A 22,864-nucleotide genomic window follows, 5' to 3' on the forward strand; every position below is an offset into this window, starting at 1 on the left:
GGTAATCACTGAGTGTAGTTTGGGCGAGGATGTCGTCTTCGACCGCCTCCTCTTCCACGGATTCTCCCTACCCATCGAGGATGTTGTCCCCTGTTCGGTTCGACTCCCACCCCTCCTCCTCACTTGTGCTAGCCTGTGCGGCCTTCTCTCTTGCACCTGCCACTGAAGCTGGCCATGGCCTTATCCCTACAACTACACGGTCATACGTTGCACCTAAAAGGAACTTTAGTTTCCTACAGTTTCGCCACTGTCACGAGTGTCAGAATGTAGTGAACCCACAGTTTGATGATTTGGTTCGGCAAACAGTCGCAGACGTGACCGTTGCCATAATGAAAGAAGTGGAGGTTTTGGTGAAGGGTTTCCTAATTGGGAGAGGCTGTTCAGCCACATGTGGCTTGAACAAGAACATTACTACAGGACTCTTCGTTCGGTTCAACTCTGATCATGGCTCGGAATACTCTCCTGGCACTGCACCCTCCCACCCTAAAGACTCTCTGGCCATCGTCTCTAAATCCTCTTTATTACAAGTCGTGAGTGATTCGGCTACAGCTACGGTTGAGGCAAGTTTATGGTCTCTTACCCCTTCCCTCGCTAGGGCCGTCCAATGCAAGATGCCAAGTTTCCTTCGCCAGATCCCCATACGTAAGACTGGCTTGTCAATTCCTTTCTTTTTGGCTGGGATGTCATCTGGAGAAAGGGATCTTTACGAAACCCCAAAGTTCAGACTTGATGACCCGAACAATCAGGATTACAATCCTCCTACTGCTGGGATACGGCGCTATACACGGTCAGCATCCTCCGCCAAACGATCCACTGCTCCTGTTCTGGGGCCACAAATTTTCAGGGCCATCAATGTCGATAAAGGCCAAAAAAAGCAAATCGTTCCTGCACTTCTAGGCCTGCCACTTAACATACATTACGGGCACCTGACTATTCCCTCCTATGTGGGACTCCCATTCACCATCGAGGCTACACCACCCTTCCCATCCCCACTGGTAACCGAAGATGTCCTGCCTACCTCTGAGGTGTTGGCTTGGGACACTCCTATGAATCTAGAAGAAGGGCATAACTCTGAAGCAACTGGACTGGACAACGGCATCCACACCCCCTCTCCAGCAATGGTGTCATTGCCATCAGCCTTGGGTAAAGAATGGACTTTGCGAGAAAAACAGCCGTTGAGCTCCCAGGAGGTTTCACACGACGCTCAGACACCGTTAGAGGTTCAACTAGCGGATACCCAACCTGAGGAAGCTGATGCCGCTGTGGCTCAGGCAGACTCCATTATGGCAGGAGTATGTGAAATGAGGGACGCAGGTAGGACTTTCTCTCTGGGGCCCCACTCGGGTAGTATAATTGGATCCATATTAGAAGGACTGGAGGACATCCAGTCTGGCAACACTCAACCCCTCCTTTCCTCAGAAACGGGGTCAATTGAGAATGACACGGTACATGATGTCCGGACTTGGATGACCAATAGCGCTGCATTTAGTAATGAGGGACCAGAGGGCGGAGTGAATTACTGGAGCTGGGTACACCTGCTGGAACCGGCGGTGAAGGTGGTGACAGACATTTTTGGCAAGCAAGGGGAAGAGATTGAGGCCCTGCAAGGTAAGTTGTCCCCCGACAGCCGATCCCCATCAGTGGGGTCTGACAATACCCCGTTTTTGTTTATTGAAAACGACACCACCCCCTCCTCCTTTTAAGGGAAAGGAAACTGCTATGGCGACTCCTACTACTAAAGCCTCCTTCACAGAGGTGGTGAAACAGATGGCATATGTGCCTAAGCCTCCCGCCCCTCAGAAAGAACAGACAACCTCTGCCCACCCCACATCAGCAGCTTCCTCCCACCAGTTTAGCAGTAGGAGCTCCTCCAGCGAAGGAGGTGTAACTCTACATGTAGCTCGTGGGGGAGAAGGCAAATTGGTGCACTGGGAAAAGGAAGACAGGGAGGAAGAAGGAAAGAGAAAGGAAAGGAAACGCGGTAGACGCCTGAGCGGTACTGCCAGAAGGAGAAGAAAGGCTGCCAGAGAATCTGGTAGCGAGAAAGAGATGGCAACCCCGGCCAAGACTCAGGGGAGGAATGCTGATAAGCAGGAACCAACGCAGGTGGCAGCGGTGCCTACTACTGGGATAGCTCGGTCAGGGCCTGCAGCTATGGCCAGCATCAAGGTAACTACAGCACCAATGCGACAGGAGTACTGACATGTTCTACAGGGGCCTCCTGATCCACTCAACTCAGTACCAGTACCACCGCAGTCATCACCAACCCTGGATGCACGCGGGAGGCATATTACTATGCGGTTTGCCACCCACAAGCAGGTAGCCCTACCAGAAGGTGTGGGCATCAAGGCAATTCGGAACCAAATCAACATGACCTTCTCAAACTAGGGAAAGATTTGGGCCAATACCCAATACATCCATGCTGGGCACATCCATCCTGAGATTTGTTGCATCTTTTTGACCCTGGCCGGACATTCTATTACCGAACTAGGTAACCGGCTCGACAAGGTAAGGCTTGACCTACTTAGAGAATTGTCACTCCCGGAGTTCGAGTTTTAGAGGAACTTGGAGAAGGTGAAGATTTTTGTTTCTGGGGTTCTACTTGCCAACATAGGACGAGGATCAATATGGAGAGTTGAGGGATGGACTGGGATCACAGCTTTTGATGGCCTCCATACTGACTTGGAGCAATCCAACACTGGTGTAGTTACTGTTTCTCGACCAGATATTATGAGATCCATCCATACAATGGGGCAGGCCAATGCTACAACATATGGCATCTGCTTTGTGGTCGAAAAGAACAAGGCCATCAGGGAAAGACTGGCTGAGCGGAAAATTTGATTGAGAAGAGGAGCCAACAACGTCCGTGTTAGGAATACCGAGATCCGATACCTAGAAACCACCCTAGGTAGGGTAACCTCTCCCGAAATCGAAATCTCAGGTCTCCAACACCCCCCTCCTGCCCCCTTACGGGGCCCCCGCGTCATCATACATATCGATCTAAGTTGCGTCCTGTAAGTATTATACCACAGAATCAAAGATGTTAAAGTAACACCATATACGTCGCTGCCGTCCATCCGACCGGATCCTGTTCGCAGGATATATAAGAGGGGACCTTCGGCTAGGTCTGGGAAGTATAACGGAGTGAATCCGTCAACTACCCATAAAGTTACTAGGCTTCAAGAACGAGATATCTTTGGCATAGGCCGCAAGTAATGGGACGTTTTCGCGCAAAGAGATGATAATGAATAGTAAAGGATCTTAATGAAAGACCAATACATTCACATCTACCCTACGATAACCAGAAGAGTCTAGAACTCCTACGAATACTACCATTGAACCCAATAGAGTTCGAGGAGTGTTACAACTAGGTTCCGGTACATACTGCAACCGAGGGGGTGACTCCCAAACCGGTAACAGTAACCAGAATCCTGTTACCCACGGTAACCAAGGGTTACCAACCGAGGGATTATCTACCAACCCTATAGAAAGGCTTCCTGCAGGAAAGTAGGAAGTCCTCCAGAAAAGATTTATCGGTTGGGTATGGAGTTATGAAGAGTTGAAGTTAGATGACCTAGAAAGTCCGTAATAACAACTATCTTCGCAGATGCAACCCGCAGATGAAACTGATCATTTCATCGACAAGGGAGACGATTGGAGCCAACACAGTTCGACTTGAGAATTGGGCCATTTGTCTAAAAAGACTCTCACCATCGGATAATTACTATTGGAAACAGTATGACTTCCAAATAGTCATATTATAATTATCAAAGAGGGTGTGATGATTTTCAGGGTCTCCAGGTGTTCACACCTTGGAAGAAAACCCGACGTTGCGAGTTATATTGGAAAAAGGTACATGGTTGTATGTTAGTTAGATGTAGTCCGCGAACACTCAGACGTGGAATATAAATATCGAAGTGCCTCCCAAGCTTTAGACATCATCAAGCAACGGAGAAGAGACCTTAACAATATAATATTGTTTTTACGATTTTACTTTACTTTACTTTACTTTACTTTACTTCGCTCTTAGTAGTCATAAACAAAACGAGTGAAGTCCGAGCCTTCCTAGACAATCTCCGTCTATAAAAACGAATCTCGATCGGCCTAGACAACTCTGAAGTCTATCGGGTTGTCTCCGCCTAACAGTCCGGGTGTTTGAAAAACATAGACCCCTAAAGGTTTGTGGTAAGTGTTTGGAAACTGGCCACTTTGAGGCTACATGTGGTCACCCACCCCACTGTTGGTTCTGTTTTGGAGTGCATTTTTTCCGGGAACTTATGTGCAGCAAGCTTGGATGCCCCGGAGGTGTAGGACAGGCCTGTGGACACACTAGGAGACAGTGTTGGATTTGTAACCGAATTGACCACCTCACCGGATATGAGTAGTGTCTTGAAGTTAGGTCATCACCCCAAGTTACGCCATCATCGCGCCTGAAACATGAAACACCTCCACCGACAGAACCTGCCAAGGAATCAGAACAGCAGTGAAGTCAGACAAGGAGGGCCCGAAGAAGACACCGCAGTTGTGGAAGGTCCTCGACACCATGGCTGGTTGAGATCAGCAGCGATGAGGAATACGAAGGCCCCCGGCGGAAGTCAGATAAGGCCAAAGATCAGGAACCGGAATGTCCCCCCTCCTCCCCCTCCCTAACACGTGGGATTTTAAAAACCACTGCCACCTCCAAACCCTACTGGGAAGATATCTTTTGGACCGCCCGGGACCAGGATAGTGGTGTTCCCTATACCTCTGGCCCTTGCGGCCCGAGTGGATCAGTTGAGGCCCCCTTTTAATGCTTATTATGACAATGGCATTAAATGTGGGGAGGAGTAGTCGAAATCGAGCGCTGGCATATGATTTGTTTTCTTTTATTGATTTGTTTATTATTGAACCACCAGTTGATCTGGAGGGACTGCATGTACCTATAGATGTTGATGGGTAGGATTTGTTTTCTTTTGTTAAGAAGTTGAGTGTTGAGGTATTTGTTCGGCCCCACATTTGTGGGATATTTGAGATGGTGGGACACAGGGAGAGCAGTGCCAGTGTTAGCTATTGGGAAAGGAGGGTGAAGAAAGTGCTTGCTGGAGTCTACTTCCGACCCAGATACACTAAGGACCAGTTTGTTGGTTGGTTGGACAAACTTGGGGAATCAGACATCGTGTTTAGTGACTTCAATGCCAGACATCAAGATTGGGACTCCAATGTGGACCATAATAACACGGGTAGACGATGGCTAAAGCAGTGGTTCACGGCCCCAACTCGCAACATGAATGTGGTTCCCCCAACGGTACCAACCTTCCAAGACATTTCCAGAATCAATCATTGCCTACACCGGTCATCCTATGTCAGGCACAGATACCTGGACGCTGCTGGTTGGGAGCATAGTACTCATGCCCGTAAGTTGGCGGTTGACCTCCCTGACAACATCATGCGTAGGAGACCAGCCTGGAAGTAGGTGGTATGGGAGAAGGTTGGGAAACAGTTGGATGTCCTGCAAGAGGTAGAAGGTGGGAAGTTGTAGGAAGGAGTGAAAAGAGTGGTGGACGCACTCCCACGGGCCTCTGTTGGCAGAGGTCAGTGCGAGTGGTAGACACCGGAGTTGGACATGATGAGGTTGGATGTAGCCTGACTATGTCAATACTCCAAACACAGGACGGAGCAGCCGGAGGACTACAGACTGGCCTAATGTGTTTACCGGGCATGCCTGTTAAGGGCTAGATTCGAGCACATTAGGGAAAAGATAGCCAAGAGCCAAGACCCAGACATTTTTAGGTTGACATGCAAGCTAGAAGCTAAGCGAACTCTTCCCTCCATGGCCCGCTCAGATGGGTCCTATACTACAACACATTCAGACATTAGTGACCTGATTGCACAACAATTGTCCCTGGTTGATCCCACCCCTTAGGAGGACTCTGAGATCGACATGGATAGTGCGCAAGAAATAGAAATTACCCTCACCAGGTCTCCTACGAATACGGGCCCAAGCAAGGATGATATTGACTATCCATTCCTATGGTTTTGGAAACGAAGAGATACAACAACATTGAGGCACCTGGTCGACTACCAGTTACAGTACCATATCCCAGACTGGCACAAGGCTGAGGTGGTGCTCATACCCAAGCTAGACAAACTCAGGTATAATATCGTGAAATTGTGGAGGATGATACATCTCCTGCCGACACCTGCAAAGGTCGCGGAATGTGTGGTCCTACTAAGATTGGCTCCCTGCCTCGATCTAGGAGAAACACAATTCAGGCCTCGTCGAAAATGGGGTGTTCATGACACTATGGCAGTCATCTTTGAATTCTTAAGACATAACAAGGGGTACAGGTACAAACGTCTAATCTTATACATGGATGTCGAAGTAGGGTTTGATAACATTGATGTCAATCTTCTGTCAGACTTTCTGGTGGCAGGGGGGTGTTCCGTATACCTTTGCCAATGGATCCGGCGGTGGGCTTCCTGTCGATCGGTCCGGTTTCACTTCAACGGGTACATCTCCCGACCCGACCATATCAGTAAAGGAGTACCTCGGGGCTCGCCCCTTTCCCCTTTCCTCTTCGGTGGGTACGTGGCAGATATATTCAGTCCACGCATGCAATACTCCCCTAGTGCATGACAACTAGTGGTCTTATATGTTGATGATGAGGTTATTATGGTAGCAGCAGAGTCGAGCAAGGCTGCCTGCTACCATACAGGAGAGATATTTTCAGACTGCGACTGCATAGCCAGAGCTAGGGGAATGGGGTTCAGCGCCCTGAAGACTCAGTGGATTGGGTTTGGAGATAGGGCATGGGAAGGAATGGAATTGTTAGGAGAAATGGTGTTGCCTTCGGGGGACTGGTGGGTTCTTGGGTATAGGTTCAATGTATTTCTTAACTGTTCTTCTCATGTAAAGTACTGGTTGGAAAGGGAGTTGCGTGTTAGGAGAAGGATTTTGGTGTTGGGGAGGAGATTTGGAAGTATTGGTGGGTTAGGAGTGTGGGAGACTTACCACTTAGTGCAAGCAGCCTACCTTCCGACCCTCTACTATGTACTTGAGTTTGTGACCGACCATGCATTATATGTGAAGCAAATTCAGGTCCACATTAATGACTGCCTCTGGTCAGTATTTCGAACACCTATGAGGTTGACAAACAAAATACTGCTAGCCGAGTTCGGAACGCCACCTGTTGCTACTCAGGGAAGGTATATACAATGGAGGTATTACAGCAGGTTCATTAATTACCGATATTGTGACCAACATCCCTGGTTCAGAAAAATACAGCTACAGTGGAAGGAGGAAGGCATGGTGGCACATCGGCAGACTTTGGATAAGGAGCTCACCTGCCGCCCGATAGTCTCAGTTGGGAAAGGCAAGGCGGTGATAGCTGCACGCCACCGGGTGTTGTACATGGTCCTGTGTAAAGTGTCAGATGTGATTATATACACGGATGGGTGCAAGTGTTCTGAGGGGGCTGGTGTAGCTTGGATGGTGTTTGAGAAAGGGGCCTTGACCCATGTTGACGGATGCTTAGTGCCACCATTTTGGAGCATTGTGGAATGCGAGTTATTTGCTGCTGTATGTGCCCTGCGGCATACACAGGGTATAGCCAAGAGGCACTCGGTCCATATGTTTTTGGATTGCATGCCGGCTCTCATCATGGTTGACAGCATGTTTTCCAATGGTGACTCAGCTGAGTGGTGGGAGGTAATGGTATCCCTGTTGAATGCATTCTCACATGTTAGTTTCCGTTGGATCCCAGGTCACGTAGGCATTGATGGCAACAAGATGGTCAACCAGAAAGCTAAGGCCTGTATCGGACGCCCCTTGAGCTTCCCACTCTAGGAAGAGGTTAGCTTTGGGATTGGTCATGTGGCCCTGGCTCGGGAACTATGTAAGGAGGAATAGGGGACTTGGTATGCTAAGGAAGGGCACGAGTATTATCTCTAGGAACTGAAAGCACCCCGACACCTCCGAAGCCTAACCCAAATGGATTCCTATGTTTTGTTAAGGATCCGTAGTGGGACAGGCATAGTTGGCCATGATGGATGTGTTGGGAAGAAAGACCGACGCCACTAGATTGAGAGCCCCCAATATTTTAGAGGATCTCCTGCTAATGAAGACTTGTATAAGGACATGGCAGTCCCGACGTGGATGTACTGGTGGACAGAGCATCGGTAGTTGTGACTGAGAATCACTCGTCATGTCTGGGTAGTGGATGGGGAGTTGGTTGTGGCAGGCAACCCCTTTGATGGCACATTGATAGTGGAAAGGGCCAGGGGGATGGTGTCGATAGGGGACCCTACGACCTGCACCAGGTGTGAGAAGAAACATGACAGTAGTGGCTACATCTTATCGGGTGAGGTGACATTGCCGAAGAAGTGGTTCTTTTTACCTAACTAGCGACAGTGTGAGTGTCGTTGTTGCTGTACCGACATTTCCGCTATGGCCACCAAGAAACTGGCTACCTTCGCAGAACACTTCGAGAAACGTCCTCGGTGTTTACGGGTATGTCATAATCGGTTTTGGCATTCTCAGCATTTGCAGTGGGATGAGCTGAACCTGGCAACACGAACATCAGTGGTCTTGAGGGGGACAAAGGTAAACGGATTGCTGAAGGAACCCTGCTGTCCCTTTTGTGGTTTAGTATTGGCAGAAGGTTATTTGGATCTTGGGCTGTACTACAAAAGGATGGAGAGATGTTGGGACAGACTGTATGTTTCCTTTGTTGAGTATGTGGACCAAATTGTATTGGAGGTGGATAGGAGTGAGGGTATGAGATGGTGGCTGGGTGGGGAGGTGGGAAGACGCGTTAATCCGGGGCAGCACTAGTCACTGCAAGCGCCCATGTGCCCATTTAGGTAGTGATTTTTGGATTTATGTTTGGGGGGAGTGGTTGTGAGACGGAATGGTCCACGGTAGTGTATTTTAGATAGTTTATTTTATGGGGCACTGGGGAGACTAGTCGTATGCCAGTGTTGGCGGTACTAGTATAAATAAAATTAGATTGAATTCTAAGTACTTTTCCTTCTTCTTTCATCCAGTGTCGGTAGTGAAGGTTCAGTCACGATCCAATCAGAGCCCTTGATTTCTATCTTACAATAGGCTTCAAGTCTTTAACTTCGAACACCTTTCGAGAACTTCATTATTATACTTCCTCCTACGTTTGATGGAAGTCTTTTCTTCCTTCTACTTATCCTTTTGGTTGTTCACTATGGTCGCCTCCTCGCAGTCACAATGGCTACGCGAGCCTCCGCCCCCTCTGCCACATCCGCTCTATATTCATCGGTGGTTCTGTCTCATGCTGTCGAGAAGAACTTCGTCCAGAGGCCAAAGTCTCTCGCCTTTGGCATCAGATCTCCATCTTTTCTTGGCGATTTCATCGTACTGGGAAAGAGATATCTGCCTTGTCGGCTGCCCTCGAGAATGAACGTGCTATTAATCGCGGTTATCTCACCATATTGGCGACTGAAGTTCCCACAGTTATCCCCTCTTTGCCTCTCCCCTCAGTCACTTCAGTTACTACGGCAGTCACAGTTGGGGGGGGTGGGCTAGACCCTGAGAATTCCCAGGGTCCAGGGGAGGAGCTCCCTCGTGGGAATGTTGCGCCGCCGGTTATATCGTACCCTCCTGCAGCTTCGGTTGTGGTTGGTGGTGTGGGTGGATCAGGTTCTGATTCATTGGGGCCAGTTGAGGTGCGTGCTCCTGGTTTGGGTAGGGTGGATCCTGGTGTGGTGATACCAGCCACAGTAGTTTCACCCCCTTCATAGGGGCAGGTGCCTGAGTCCTCTGGGGCTGAGTCTGTGGCTAGTCGGGGTAATGCCTCTAGTGGCGTCCCTCCTGTGGTGGTGGATAGTGATGAGGGTAGCCTGTTCTCTCCTGTTACTAGACCTACACCTAGGAGTAGGAAGAGGAAGAAAAACAAGAAGCACTGGGTCAAACAAGACCAGACCTCATATGTGCCACTTGTCCCCGACTCGGAAGGGTCATCACCTTCACCGGTTCGCTACCACAAACTGGCTACTACAGAATCTACGGCAGGTTCGCTACCTGTAGAGCGAGCTGAGGAGTTAGAGGAAGAGTTGAATACCTGTGCCTGTTGAGTCAAGTGCCGGCGGCTTGAGGACTATCTCGTTCTGGCTGCTTCTGTCGAGGTTTTTGGGCTACGCTGCCAGTGCGGTGCCCCACTGATTCCCTATGACGGTTTTTTACCCCCTTGGCTAGGGAGCCTTTCACCCTATAAGTTGGCTTTTCCTCAGGTCTATGCACTTGGGAGTTCGGTGTTTCCTTTCTGTGGGAATGAGGATGGGTGCCAGGGCGGTCGGCGGGGTGTCTCGGGATTGTTAAGTGAGGGCGCTCGGGTGGGTTTCTACTGTGGAGGAGGTTTTTGCGGAGTCACATTCAGGTGGCGGTAGTGGAATTTTTGTATTTTGTACGAGTAACTTGGCTGACGGGTAGGCTGGGCTGAGGAGGATTTTTCTTTAGCGTTGATGGCTTTGTATTTAGTATTTGTGTTGGAGCATGGCATGGGCATGTTTGAGGTACGGGGTTGGAGGTTTAGTTAGTTCACAGTTAGTGGTATCTGGGATGCGACAACCTGAGGGCTCGGCCCTGCGGCTTGTCGTATGCCAGTGTTGGCAGTACGAGTTTAAATAAAATTAGATTGAATTCTAAGTACTTTTCCTACTTGTTACTTTAACGAATATAAAACACCTTTACGATCTTTATCTTTATTGCAATGTTATCGTTACGCCAAGGAAAGTTCTTCACAAAGAAGAGTTAGAGAAAGCTTATAATTGGCATTCCTGATAGAAGAGAAAGGTCTTGTACTATCGGTAATGTAGGCAAAGGCCTAATACTATCGTAAGACTAAGGAAAGAAACAGAAAAAGAAAAGAAGTATCGTTCCCCGTCGCCAAGAACTAACAATCCAAGGAGGGATCATTACATATCGTTTGATACTTGGTTTGGTTTTATGTTTTGTTTTAAGTATCGCTTTGATACTTGGTTTATTTTAAGTATCGTTTAGTACTTGATTTTGTTTTATGTTTTGTTTAAGTATCATTTTGCTACTTAATTAGTTTTACCAAAGTGTATCAATTGATACCTTTGATTAGTTTCGTTCATGCTTGACATAAACAGATTTGTGTATTTAAAAACCGCCTGATTCCACGATAGAAAAGGCAGACTTCAACAGACAGTATTTCAATATACTTGGTTGAACAGCTACTTCTTTGTTCCTCAGTACACCCTCGAAGCCTCCTTTAGTTCTCAGCTCTCCCCTCCTCTCTTGAAGAGCAGGCCACCTGCCAACTATCATATCATTCCCGATAACATGACAAGCACTTTGCGAACATGTTATAGTAAATATAATTAGTATTAAATCAAGTAATTAAATATGTAGAGTGCTAAGAACTTACCAATAGCTGGAAACAGAGTTTGAAATAACCTGTAACAGTATGGAGAAAAATAAAACATGTCTCAGTTGGAGGCAATTAAGGTCAAACCATACAGGACGCAGCGTGAAGAGAAAAACCAAGGCCCACTGGGTGAAGGAAAAGAGCTCCTTAGCCAGTTAAGAGGTTAATTCCCACCGATACATGTAGAGTATTGCCATTACTATCTAATTTATGGGAGTAGATGTCGCCTTGCGGTAATTGTATTTCACCACTTCCTCATGCCTATTGCTAGCCACCAATAAGTAAGTATTTTCACCACTGCCTTGTGCTGACTGAATGCGGCACAACAGAGCAGTGTTCAGCCCTTGTTAGTTGATTTGTTGGAATTAATGTTGTTTTATCTGTGAAGTATTTTCACAACTCCCTTGTGCCCACTGAAAGCAGGGCAAACGAGCAGTGATCAGTTCTCATTAGTTGGTTTGTCACAATTAATGTCATTTTATCTGTGTAGTATTTTCACCACTCTCTTGTGCCCACCAAAAGCAGCACAACAGAGTAATGTTTGGCTCTTACTTGTTGATTTGTGAGGATTAATGTTGTTTCATCTGAGTAGTATTTTTACCACTCCCTTGTACCTACCAAAAGCAGCTGACCAGAGGAGTATTCTGTTGTCATTATTTGGTTAATCAAGATTGATGTCATTTCATTCCAGTAGTATTTTTCCCACTGCCTCATGTCTACTGTAAGTAGCAGATAACAGTGCTGTTTGATTGTCATTATCTCATTTGTTTCAGTTGATGTCGTCTCATCTGAGAAGGAATTTTACCACTCCCTTGAGTCCACTGTAAGCTACTTGTGGGAGTGGTGTTCCGCTATCGTTCTCTGATTTTTCAGGGGTTGATGTCATCTTATCCAAGTATTGTTTCTACTGCTTCCTTCTGTCTACTTCATGAGAGTGATGTGTGTTCTGCCATATTAATCTTTGTTGTCAGGGCTGATTTCAGCTCATCTGTGTAGCACGAGTAGTATCCACACCTTGGCCCCTAGTTTGTTAGAGCCAATTGTCAGCAACCCATAAGAGTGGTGTTTGGCTGTATTTACCTTGGTTTTGGGATTGACGTTGACAGTCTGCTTTATTCTAGTAGGTTAACAGAATGAGAAACAGAAAGAAAAAACTTGCAAGGTCAAATCAAAAGTGAGAAGTTTTTTTTTTGAATACAATTGGAAAGAAGGGAGAAACAAGCTATGTCAATAGGTGAAGAGCATTGTTTCATTACGGTGCTACTAGTAGTGTTTAGTTGTTGACATGGAAAACACTTCCCGCATAAATTTGTTTCTATTGTAAGCTTTTCTCTTGAGGTTGAGTAACCAAAGAAATGGTGTAAACCGAAACATCCACTACCTAGTCACTTACTAAACTTATCCCCTTGTCTTTTTTTATCTCGTTCTTTTTTCCTTTCTTGTTTTCTTCTAAAACCTTTATCCTGCTGGTATAGGTAAATGTTGGCTGGTAGTCTATAGGGAATGTCTATAACATGCTGGTATCATATTGGTTTTCTCTAAAAACTTTTACAGTGAGCCATCTCAGAAAAAAGGGATATCTTCAAAGGATGGTGTATGAACAGAGGTAGAGCTAAGCAAGCTATGACTCATACAGCCGAGTGATAATATGTGATTCAGAAATTAGATTCTCACTTTGTGTAATATAAAAATGAGTCTGTATACGAGAATAAAATTAGATAAAGAATAAACCACCAAGATTCCAAAACAAGGGAGAATAATGAGTCTTTGGAGAATCTTCATGGCTCATATATAAAAAGTAAAGCCATAAGGTTTAGAGGCAGGAGAACTCCGGAAATTGTAATTAATTCAAGAGTTTTTATGATTCGAAAGAGTGAAACTACATGAATTATATATAAAGTGTAAGTATACAGAAATCAATATAAGATTGGGGACAATATTTGAAATGCAAAATAGATAGTATCAAGACTTATGACAAGAATTCTAATCATACCTCGACTCAAATTTGTGATTTAATATCTTATTTGAAATGCCTTCAAGACGAATTACTATCAAGCGTTGAGGACTAAAACCAAAGAAAATTAGCCAACGGGTATTGAACCAGCAAAATCTCAATCCCATTATTCGAGTCAAATGAAAATACATCCAATGGCAGAAAATTCGGGTTCTTACTTTTCTGGAACATCACTGAATTCCTATCAAGAACCCAGGTCATCTCCCAAAGCCTATCCAGCAAGAAGCAGCTGATCAGTTCCAAATTCTATGATAAACAATTAGCCACTGGATTAAAAGACAGGAATGCAATAGAAAAGCTGAGGATCAATACCAAAGGGAAATCTTCCAATCCAGAAATTGGGAACTATAGCCAATGCTGGTGGCTGGAATTGGAAGAGAGGTTATATAGTGACTTCCTTGAATAGCAAATACAGAAGTAGATTGTGAGGAGGAGACGGTTTCAGGTTTAAGCAAGATTTCAGTTCTGTGAACTGTATCCTGATCGGAATCTGGATATATTCTGATTCAGTAATGAGTGGTTTGCTGGCTTTCTAGAATGACATCGTATTAGTCTCCGGCGTATCACAAGAAAACGCCTAAAATATTCCTATTGAGTATCAAACCTTAGTCCTCAATTGGCTTTGTTTCAACCGCAGAATCTCTCAGCCTTGCCTCATCTCATTTCTTGATACAGTAGTTATACTACCAGTTAGTCACTTTTTGGTATCCAATATCTGCAATCTTGATAAAACTCCTATCCCATTTGAGTATTTGGAAAGCAAGACTTACGATCATATGGGAGAAAAAACTATTTAGGCCAAGCTGTCACAAAATAGATGAGACAAGTATCAGGGCTCATTAGTTCTCTGCATTTTTGCAGATAAAGTACCCCATGTACCACCCATGATTATTTTCATGGTAAGGGTGAGAGGCTTGGGCAGGAGCGGAGGAAGTATCATGCTGGAGTCAAGGTAGAATTCAATCAAAAAGCCTCTATAAACAATCAGCTCTTCAAGCACTACATTGATACCTACTTGATCCGTGAACTCCTGTACTTGGTGGATAGCCTACCCTTTTCGCTATCGACTTAATGGGATCCCACAAAACCCTGGCATTGTTGGAGAAGTTGTGTTAGCATAATATCACCCCATCCCTTATTCCTAGTGGCTGTACTAGCCTGCTGCAACCCCTTGATGTCTTGATCAACAAGCCATTTAACAAAACCATGCGGGAGCTTACCGATATTACAATCTTTGAGGCGGAAAGTTCTGAGGCCTTTCACCGATGGAGCATTAGCGAATGCCATATCTTTACCGCCTCCTGTGTTGGGGATACCTACTACTGATTTCACCTTGAAAAAGGTGATTTAATTCATCGAGTATTTCAGAAGGTTAGGCTTTCCCTCCTGGCGGATGGGAGTTGTGATTATGGACTAGACATAAAGGGCTTTGCTGGGTTGCAAATTGGCGATTGGAGAATTGATTCTGAAGAAGTGAATGCAATGGCTGACATTCCTGTAGATAATGATAATGATAATACTATAGAATTTGTTTAATTTATTTTGTTTATTCAATTTATCATATTCTACAAACATGTATGAAGTCTATCTGTAAATAAAAAAGAAAATACATGTCTTATTCGTCACTGCTGATCACAGACTCAAGGGGGAAAGCGGGGACCTCACTAGCATATTTCGCCATTCGGCACAAATTACCGAGATGGCCAATTGCAAAAGTTTTTACGGTACTCATATGTCGCCATCCGAGGTAGCATCGAATACCGTACCGACATGAAGGAAAAGCTTAACCAAACAACAGACGACTTTGACATAGCCTCCTTCGACGGCGAACCTGACACACCAAACAGAACCCATACACAATGCAACTTGGCAGTTGTAGTTTGAACCTGAAGCGTATTATACTCCCCCCTATTGAACACGGCTCGTACATTGTACTTGACCTATGTACTCCGACAGGCTCCATCGAACACTGGGTTGTTCCCCAGAGCCTCAGGGAATTGGAGCATAGAAATGTGAGGAATAGTGGGTGGGGTGATCTCTGGGCGCTTGGCGCGAAGGCTCGCATAAATTGAAACGTAAAGATCCGTGAGGGCAGCAAGAAGACTAGGTCAAAGTTTGTCATGATCATGCACCTCTACGGTAGTAGGAGGAAATGGGACCGTAGAGATGCTCGAAGAAACGACTAGGATGCGTAGAGAGAATATGGGAATAATGCACCCGCGGGTGCAAACACGGAAAAAGAAGGAGATGAGAAGGGGGGGCATTCAAGTCTAGTTTTGCACTTGCAATATAACCATATTTTCATATCTGGAGGGTGGGCCGCCGGTAGGTGTGGTGTATATATGGGGCTTTTCACTTTGTGCAAATTATTTATCTGGCTCCAAAAAGCATTATCTGCAGCAACTATTGATGGTATTGTTTGAATAGTTGAGTGATTGTTGGTGAAAAGGTACCACCACCCTACTACCTCTGAATCCACAAACCTCTTGCATCACCTGGCCAGCAGTTGTAAGAACTGGGGGACGTATGCTGGTGCGTTGATGGTACTGGTACTTCAGGGAAGTGTACGGGCAAGTGCTCTCAACAGCGGGACTGGAGATGTTGGCTTTGGCAATCTTCTGCTGGGGGTCGGAACGTTGTCATGAGGTTCTCTCGTTTGGAGTATTCTATAAAAGTATTGAATTTGATGGGTTTTCCATACATTGGTGTACTTGGTCAAGATAAGCCCACTGTCATCCAGGCAGCCGGAGCCGTCCTAGGGCATTTGCGATATGTGGCTTTGAAATAGGTGTTTTTCAAGTGATGTTTTGTGATCTTGATGAATATCGTTATCAACGCAAGGAAGAGGTGGCATGGTAATAAATACTGTGCCTTCCCATAGGGCGTCCGAATCCATTGCTGAATAAACCTGATAGATGGAGGACTATCCATCCGCTTCCGAATATTTTCCCGGACCTCAAATATTACTCTAGGCAGTAGGAATGGTCTACTGTAATTTTTGTCAACCTGCTCTGGGGCCTCTAATACCAAGGTTCGGATCTTATCTATACTTGCCTTTAGGCTCTGGGGGAACGTACTAGTTTTCCGGGGGTGAGCAAAGGCAGGAGAGCAGCAATGCGAGGAGGGGGGTGTGCAGCTCCGCCCCCACAAATAGTGGCTAAGTTGGGTTTAGTGGGTGGGGGGTCAATGTTTTTCACTTGCAACGTGGTGTAGAACCAACTACCGTACACCACGAAACCGGGTGCCAAGTCCTATGTCCATATCCCATCAAACCTCTTGTTCTACCACACCCTCTCCCCTCAGCCCCTCTAATACCCCCCCTGCTCCCCGGGAAACAGGTCCACGACAACAACAACCACATCCAAAGTCCTCCTACACCTCTCGACAACCCCCTCTCAACACCCTCCATCCCATTCCCATTCCCATCCAAAAGTCCCACCAGCACCCCATCCGACACCCTCCCGACGTCGTCCACACCCCAGATAATCTCGTCCAAGCGCGGTAACTGCGGCCAAATCAGTAGCACGGTGCGCACGTCCTCCACCAGGAAACGTAGGCTGGCTGCGGCCCTGTATAGCGCTTTCGCCGATGAAGGTTTTTGTTTCGGCATTGTTTCTTGTTTTCTTGAGTAAGGGTCTGTACAAAGAAAAAGCGGGGGGGCGATGTTCAAGTACGATGATCTGGCCTCCGGTGCCAGTGGTGTGTCGCTTGGTATATGTCGGTAGAGCACACTTGGTCACAAAAAGAGAGCGGGTTTTTTTTAGAAGAAAAACTTTTCGCAGGTTGGCGATACTTAATCCGATATTTCTTTTACTACTAGCCTGTCTGCGAGGGCGAGGGAGATGAAGCCTCTTCCATAACACCTCCACCCATCCACGTGCCCAATATCCCATGAACCGGAACAAAAAGGCGAACAACCTGTGCTACCCTTCCGTTCCTCTAAACAACACAACACTTAGTTGAATTCGGGGACATATCCCTGCTGTCGGATTTCCGCCTCCACTTTCATCCGAAGTCGTCCCATACTTAACGGTAGATGTGTTTCCGGGTTTAGCCCATTGGGAGTTCTGCCCCCAAAAAGCTCATCCATTGTTATCCATGGATCGGGTTTGGGCTGGCCAGGAGGAGGAAAGATTGGCTACAGGATAAGGGAATTGGTTAGTAGGGTGCAAGAAAGATAAAGGGAGGTACGGTAGGAAAGGGAGAAGCATACATAAAAAGTTATCGCTAGTACAGAACCACCCACATATCGAAAGAAGGTCAAGGTGGCGACAGCGCTGTAGTGAAACCGTGATCTAAAAATTTTGAACAAGATAACGATCTTGACTTTTAAACAACAAGGATTACGGCAGCGATTTGGACAATGTTGACTTAGGCAGGGCAAAGATGTAAAGATGAATTTCAATATCCTAACTGGAGAAATATTCTCACAAAGAACAACGATAGGGAATAAAATATAACGGGAAAGACTGCTATGACCCAAATGCGAGTAACGGAAGAAAGAGAGACAGATTGGATAACGAACGAAAACAACTAACAAGGGAAAACAAGCTGCCTTTTATCCTCCCCGAGATCATACTGATCTGCTTCCACATACTTCCAGCGTATGCCGTGTTCTCTATCACATTCAGTCTCACTATTGTCCATTGTACCGCTTCGGCCGAGGATAAGTGAATTCGACCGAGGGTATACTCTGGCCAAGGACATTCAGTATTTCCATATGATAGGAGTAACGCCCTAATATGGAGTCATCGCAGGTATCGTCGCAGATGTTGTCACATATGGTGTTTGATGTGGAGGGCTAACCAGTAGTCAAACATTGAGACGTTGGAGTAGTTGATACCAAGAGGGTTAGGGTTGTGTGGTCGTTGCCATAAGGGAAATGTGCGGTGAGCAGCCAAGAAACACTTCTGTCCAACATTGACGGCCCCTGCTGTCCCTTCCCGCCACAATTGAAGATCACGCAGTAATTGTGCCTGTGATTCTGTCCATCCAGACTCGAGGACCACCGTTGGAAATTCCCTCCTTATCCCATCGATACAGGGGCTGTAGGCGAGGTCTGGTGTTTTTTATGAGCCTGAAAATATTCCAAGAAAGTGATCATGAGCTATACAATTATCAGTAGAGGCTGGGGAGCCTCGTAGGGTAAATGGACATACTAATAAGGGAATCCGATATTGCTCCAAAGGCTGCCGGGGTGAGGAGATGGTCATACACCCACAAGTTGAATTCCGTCCTCATCCAACTAACTGCACTCTCATGAAGGGCGGTTGGTATCACTACCCTGAGGTAGCTGTCGGGGGCCACGAAGTGGATTCTAGTAATAATTAGCATCTCCTCCATTGTCAATCCAAGGCTATCGGTGTTGTCTTTCGGATAAAGAAGGGTTTTGAGGACTTTGGAGGATACAGTTGGATCAAGTTGTCGGAATACAAGAAACTCGCAGTTGTGAGTTTCAAGCCCCTGCTTGATTGTTTTGAGAATTTTTGTAGCCATGGTAAGGTAGTTTCTCTCTGGCGGTTGAATGGAGGGGTCGTGGACAGAGTTTGCGTGGTTTATGAACGTTTCTCTCTGGTACACGTAAGCAGGTTGGGACTGCTGCCAATAGCCCTAACTCCTACCATTGCTGGACATAGTCATGTGGTTGGTGGGTGAGTATCCACCATTCTATGCCAGCTTACAGAGTACGAGTATGTACTGTACAGTAAACGCCTTCACGACAGAGTCCCACACAACTAGAACATATCGGAGAACTGCAATAATCAGGGTTCACCCCATGGCCACAGCTTGACTGAGCAACAATCCTATCATACTATGATAATCTCATAAATTTACTCCGCGATAGGGTACTGCTCAATCATAACCGTGACTGTTCTTTGTTTGGTCATGATTAATCCCTCGATGTATGTATCCCATTGCCTGTATATACCGAATTTCACTCCACTTTTAACCAGGGCCCGACCCCTCCCTGTTGAAGATAGATTATATAATGGCTAAAGGAGTTAAGCGGTGGAATAATGAAACACAGTTGCGGAGAACAGGTTAAGGGATGAGGCTCGGTTGAAGTTGGAGCGAGTGGGAGAAGGTCTTGTTTTTCTTCTTTCTTTTTTTTCTTTCCACCATCAGGTGGTGTAGAACCAATATGCAGTTATGTCCTGAGTTTCGTTCCTCATAATGTAGTTCCTTATTGAAAATTGTGTGGTATTATTAGTTTTGCGTTGTTGAAGCAATGCTCAATTTTCCGGCCCTTTGTTTCCAACATACCGATAGTGCAGTTTAATAACTTATTGAGACACGAATAGCACCGCGTGACCTTAAAAGGGTATGGTAGATAACATAAAGAACACAAATTTGAACTTGGGAGTTAGCTTATGACTTATAGACTGCAGTATGCATTCACATCTTGTCGGGATGGTGATTATCCTTTACAATGCTCAAGTCATTTCACCTGGTGGAGAAAGTTATCGGAGTGATGCAGAACTCCTTGAACCGGCCTGTAGAGAAAGCAAATATGGATATAGACCCCGGGATGGGCCAGTGGGATATGCGGGATATGGGGCCATGGCCACCAGTGGGGGTTTAATATCATAAATTTATCCTAGCTAAACCCTTCTAGTAGGGGGAGAGCAAAATGTAGTAGTGTTCAACCAAAGACTGACTCGCCGCCTCCCTATTCAGGTTTTGGGTTACAAAACAGTTCGTGGTGTTAATAACCAACTACACCACGAAACCAGATGACAGTTTTCCATCAAACTCTCTCCCCTTAAATCTAAACACGAAGATGACAAAGTCACACACCGACACCCCGGCATCTTTGCAGGAGGTGCAGTTAGTCCTGTAAAGAAGCTATGAGCACATCTCAGAATGCCGCAAATGTGGCTTGGCGGAACGATGCCGTTTTGCCCCCTCTTATTTTCCCCCTTGTCTATCCCTTTGTTTGTTAAGTTTCGATGGGATAGGTTTACTAGTATGAAGGAGATATCTTTAAGAATAAAATTCTTTCTTTCTATAAACTGCTAGAGTACTGTGGAGCCCGGGTATGGTTAGCCGAAGATTACATGGATAGTCGTTGAGTGTTTGTGTTGCTTTGAAGCTCCGTCATTTCATATTAAGCCGGAGAGCATGTGTTTAAGAGAAAGAGAAGGAGGGGACAGAGGAGAGCAACCATCACCTCTCCCTTCCGTTACCCATATCTCTTTGAAAGAATTCCAATAGAATCTTCATAGTGATTGAACCATCCATCTTCTTTTCATCTCTCTCTGAACCCAGCAGGTCTCTCCGGAACTGCCATCGAACCCAACCGAATGCCTGGGTATCCAGAACAGGCAAATCCCTACCACAACTGGTGCTAGAGGGAAAGGGGGGAGAGCTGTCGGGCATGTGAATGGCTATGCGGTAGATTACGACTGGAGGACGTTATCTACAAACGTGGTTACACAAGTTGCGTCTGTCCAGTACCGTACTAGTACAAGTACATTCCAAGTCAGAGTCACGGAAATCCACTATCATAATTGACTATCTCCAACTCCAAGGCACCAGCATCCGGTAGCCTTCAACTTCGACAATGCTTTTTCTCTCAACGCGAAAACTAAAGTTCTCATCAAAGCCCTAGCAAGCAACGGAAGATGTGCCCGTGTACCAGACGACTACAATCCAATTCACGTTTCGCGGACCTTCTCTAGCTATACTAACCTTGCCGAAATTATCACTCATAGAATGTTCTCATCAGCGGCAGTGAGATCTCTTTTTGAAACTTGGACTCCGGAGAACCTTGCCCGGACTAGGTCTTTTTCGTGTAACTTTGTCCGTATGGTACTAACTTACTAAATGACGATATTGAGACTAAGCTGCATCACGCCGGTATGGTCAGCGCTAGAAATATTATCAAATTTTTGGCCACTAACAAGGAAACCCAAGTGAAGGTATTTGTAGGAGAGGCAGAGGTCGAGCAACTGGTATCTGCCCTTATATTTGCCAGCCAAGGAAGTCAGGGGCAAGGTATGGGGATGGGTCTGTACGACTCCTCGCCTGTCGGGGGGGAGGTTTGGGGAAGGGCTGATCGACATTTTATGGACAATTATGGTAAGTCATTCCCTCGTTATTCCCCTTCATCATACTTACTGTATTACAGGTTTCGCAATTACGAAACCTTGTGAAAAATAACCCCAAAGAATTGCCTTCATTTTGGCGGACCGCATGGAAAGGCTATTAGGCAGAACTATATGTCAATAACCTATGGGAGCATCAGCTCCGACGGGTCAACAAAATCGGAGAAGATCATCAAAGATGTTACAGAGGTAACTACCTCATGCACCTACTACCCCCAACGGGTCTTTTGTCTGCGGCCAAGTTCACAGAGCCGGCGCTCACTCTTATGGAGAAGGCTTCCGGTCGAGGACATAAGATCTCGTGGCTTAATCCAGGGCGATTCCGTTTTCGCTGGACATCCTCTAGGCGAAAACTCTGCACTTGCTGGTTTGGCTGAGGTCATGCCAATTGAGTTTTGGTCTCCGTCGTCTTCTACCGTGGTTTGACTATGCAAGCTACCACCGAGCGCGATACCGAGGGAAGAATAAATCACCCTATGACCGCTGCCACTCCTAGTCGTATTCCTAAGACCATCAATGAGCAAGTTCTTCAGTAGGTTGTTCACAACATCGCGGAAGAAACCAAATAGTTTCTGGAAGTTTTTGATTATAACATTATTAACCAGATATATGTCTGCGCCGGTGATGTGAGTCTGTTATCGTTCATTTGCTTTCATATCTATTGACATGCCGTCAGTTACGCGCTCTCGACCGCCTCACCATTGTGCTCAACTTCCCCAAAGTGCAGAAAATTGACATTCAGGTCCTCACCGATCACCCCGAGTAACGCGGTAGATTCTGCAACCTGACACCTGCGGTCCCGGCCCATCCGTCTCGGGCACCCTCTCAGATACTACCGTCCCGTCCGGATCCGAAGACAGATGGACTAGACGCTTGGCCTCACTATCCGCAGCTTCAATTTCTCCTTCCGTAGTTTCAATCCCCCCTTCATTAATTGTTCCTTCGCGGAGTCCCTCCCCCCAAAATCATTATTTTGGATATGTGATCTTAAAGATCTCCTTGCTAACTCGTCTAAACCATCTACGTCGAACAATCCTTCCTTCAGCTCGGCATATACGAAACCTGTCGTAAAGTTCTCGCTCTAAGATTTCCCACTTTCTCTTCCTCCCCCCACTAACTACTCGGTACCGATCATTTCCTAGATTCTCAAATTTACCCACAGCTTCTTCCTCCTTCCGCTGATAAAGATTGGCGCCAGGAATTTTGAATCTACAAACTACCTCGGAATGTGTTGGGGTTCGGAAGTGGGTTGGACTGGTTTGTATCGATAGTATTTTCCAGTATGATAGTACACGGAGTTTGTAACTAACACTATATAAGCGATAGGGACTTTTGACTGGCTT

At 46.2% G+C, this 22,864-nt stretch overlaps 2 protein-coding genes across 2 annotated transcripts; both read left to right on the forward strand.

Annotated features, from left to right (window-relative positions):
* Positions 1 to 21,635: 21,635 nt before the first annotated feature.
* Positions 21,636 to 21,947, forward strand: GSTUM_00007040001 (uncharacterized protein; the record flags this gene model as incomplete). Its single annotated transcript, XM_002839124.1, has 1 exon — positions 21,636 to 21,947. The coding sequence occupies one exon, from the start codon at positions 21,636 to 21,638 to the stop codon at positions 21,945 to 21,947; it is 312 nt and encodes a 103-aa protein (XP_002839170.1).
* Positions 21,948 to 21,949: 2 nt separating this feature from the next.
* GSTUM_00007041001 (uncharacterized protein) lies at positions 21,950 to 22,287 on the forward strand (the record flags this gene model as incomplete). Its single annotated transcript, XM_002839125.1, has 3 exons — positions 21,950 to 22,045; positions 22,127 to 22,147; positions 22,198 to 22,287. 3 exons carry the CDS (start codon positions 21,950 to 21,952, stop codon positions 22,285 to 22,287), a joined length of 207 nt encoding a protein of 68 aa, XP_002839171.1.
* Positions 22,288 to 22,864: the final 577 nt, after the last annotated feature.

This window comes from Tuber melanosporum (genome assembly GCF_000151645.1).
Source record: "Tuber melanosporum whole genome shotgun sequence assembly, scaffold_31, strain Mel28".
Lineage (NCBI taxonomy): Eukaryota > Fungi > Ascomycota > Pezizomycetes > Pezizales > Tuberaceae > Tuber > Tuber melanosporum.